Consider the following 2776-nt stretch of genomic DNA (forward strand, 5'->3'; position numbering starts at 1 on the left):
ATATATTTACTACTATAACAAAAACATCAGTCAATAACAATAATAGAAATTCTTTTCTTATTCTTTTATCATGCTGGTGGCATAAACACATTAACCTGTAGTTAACCTTTGTGTTTGTTACCTGCCACCTCCCAGCAAGTACCCTGTATCAGTTAGTTCGAGGAAATCTAATCAAATATAAACATGTGATATTGGACCAACACCTTTTATTCACACTTGACTCCATTTAACTTTGTAGGTACAACATAAACTGACAGATTAGTTACTTTTTGGCACGGGGCCAAAAGATTAGACAATACTGCAGGACCTGTAGGTGCTCAGCTAACAGTATATCGACTAACTTCATGTGAAAACTATCTCTATCTTATCATGGGATAAGCAGCCACAGAGGCAGCTGTGTTTGTTTCTTGTACTTACTCTCTCCTGTGAGGTGCACTTTTTTCACGACACAGCAGCCCCTCATCACATGGACAAATCTGGTTTATGCTGAACGCCAGGCCGCCATCAGGCACATAGCAGCTTTCACCACGAATCAGACGACTCTTGCACACCTGCTCGCCGTGGTGTCGGGCGCAACACATGGATGCCCCACAATCCCTATCGACTTTACATCTGGCACCTGGATGAAGGGAATACCGGTTAGTTAAGGTCAGATCATCTTTTATCTGCAAACTGATACAAACTGATTTAAAAAGACTGGTGTTTTACACAAGCCTCAAATAAATGCATTAATCAGTGCAGTCTTACCCTCTTGTCCATTGGGGATGTTGCGATGGCATTTCCCAAACATGCAGCTGAGGCCACGGACACACTGGGCATCCCTCCGACAGTAGAGACCCTCCCCTCGTAGGGGGACACACAGACCAAAGTGACGATCACAGGAAAAACCCCGCCCACAGGCCCTGTCATGTTCGCACACAGCCTGGAGAAAACCAGGGAGACATGTTAATCTTTATCAAGATTTTAAAAAGATCGCCAAAGTTCAAGTCCTGCAGTTTCCTAAAAATCGTGCACATGGATTAATGTAAAGACTAAACTGCCTTGTGCTTGTACAAAGCATAAACATTTTTCATTTGGGTTGGGAAAAGGGACACTGATTCAAGCCAAGATATTTTCTCTAAACACAAATAAGCTTAAGAGGAAATATTTTATGACATACTTTCTGAGGATTAAATAAGGGTTATAAAAGGTATCTTACCGTGGCTGCTTTAGCGACAGGAGTTCCTTCTCTAAGTGCCTTTGCTCCTTCCTTGGGAGGGCTGTGAGGCATGTTGAGCATCCAGGCCCATATACGAGCTTCGGCCCAGGAGAAGCACAGACACAGGCAGAGCATCCACAGATTCCCCAACATTTCCAACAACCGCGAAAAATAAATTTGGAAAAATAAGAGCAAGAGGAACCGAAAATTATTAACCCAAGACAAGGTGACGCAAAGAGAAAAAAAAATAATGAGCTACTTGTCTATAACTCAACGAGAGAAAATCCAAAGTTTAAAAGTCCCAGTAACTGTGCAGAAAGTGAACTGAAGGGGATCCATGCAGTGACAGTGGCTGCCTCCTCTACCAGCTTCACTTTTATAGGTCAGCAGGGCTTGACTTCCCCCCACCAGGTTGTTTGTCCAAGCAATGGGGTAGGAGGAGACAATTAGTTGTTAATGGATTAACTAAATTGCCCAGGTTACCCCCCGCAGCCAGAAAATAGTGGCAAAATGACCAGTCGTGAAGCAGGGAGAAAGGGAAAGAGGGGAGATGGGGCTGGGAGGGGATGGATGGACGTAATGAGCTGACAACAGCTTCACACAATAGAGCGAAGCACCACCTCTCTGTGGTTATCTCTGCCAGACAAACAAACCACGAGGACAAAAGCAGACAAATGCATGACATGTTTCACTGCTCACTGAGTGACAGGTAAAGCCACTATGGGTCCTGGCCCCCGAACACTGGGCAAACACTCCTGGCCCCGACCTCCACTGCCCCGCTGGCCCTTACCCTATCCCACTTCAGACCCCACGCTGAGAGCAATTTGCAGTAGTGCACCCTGCAGACGACCCCATGATCTCATTAAATGTAATTACCATCAGCCATTAGTTCCCAGGGGGAGAATGGGAGTGAGTGGAGGGGAGACAAGTTGCTCTAGGGAAACAAGCAAATTCATTTTTTTCATCATTTGGCATCTTTCTACTTACCACCAAGAAATCAGACCATACATTATCCCAACACTGAAAAAAAAGAATGTAGATAATAACTTGATATCCTCTTTCAAATTTCAGATTTTGCTTCCCAGTATCTGAAGTGAAAGGTTTCATAATATGTCGGCAGTACTGCTTGCAAGAAAACACAGAAATTATCATCATGGAGTAAAAGTCAAAGTCCAAACTCAACTTGCTAGTTTGAAGACAGTAAGTAACATGTTTTTCTTTCATACATGTGGGATTTCTTTGATAATATTTATAACCTTTCTTCCTGCCTGAATTTCACCTTCTGTATAGCTCAGCTTTGCGATTTATGGCTTCCTTCACAGCTGCGCTTTTACCTGCAGGCGCTAAGGTAATGCTGAGAAGATTAAAAACAAATCAGGACAGCTGGGTAGACTAATAAATCCACTTTGAAAGCTTAACACACTCCAAAACGCAGCCCAGAGGTTTATTATACTATGAGATGGGATTTCACAGGATTTCAGTCTTGAAAGATATCATGGGGACAATCTACCAGGAATGTGCACTTTAATGTATTGAATTGTCCAGCAGCTATCAGTTCGCCTAACATTTGTATTTCTA

The 2776-nt window shown here is 43.3% G+C and overlaps 1 protein-coding gene across 1 annotated transcript; it reads right to left on the reverse strand.

Annotated features, from left to right (window-relative positions):
- Window positions 1-413: 413 nt before the first annotated feature.
- LOC111652103 (dickkopf-related protein 3-like) lies at window positions 414-1351 on the reverse strand. Its single transcript, XM_023402252.1, has 3 exons — window positions 1199-1351; window positions 748-922; window positions 414-619 (listed from the first exon to the last, which is right to left on the reverse strand). Exons 1-3 carry the CDS (start codon window positions 1349-1351, stop codon window positions 414-416), a joined length of 534 nt encoding a protein of 177 aa, XP_023258020.1.
- Between the last annotated feature and the right edge of the window lie 1425 nt (window positions 1352-2776).

The sequence above is a fragment of the Seriola lalandi genome, unplaced genomic scaffold, assembly GCF_002814215.2.
Source record: "Seriola lalandi dorsalis isolate HSWRI2012SDOR001 ecotype SW California unplaced genomic scaffold, Sedor1 jcf7180001973456, whole genome shotgun sequence".
Classification (NCBI taxonomy): domain Eukaryota; kingdom Metazoa; phylum Chordata; class Actinopteri; order Carangiformes; family Carangidae; genus Seriola; species Seriola lalandi.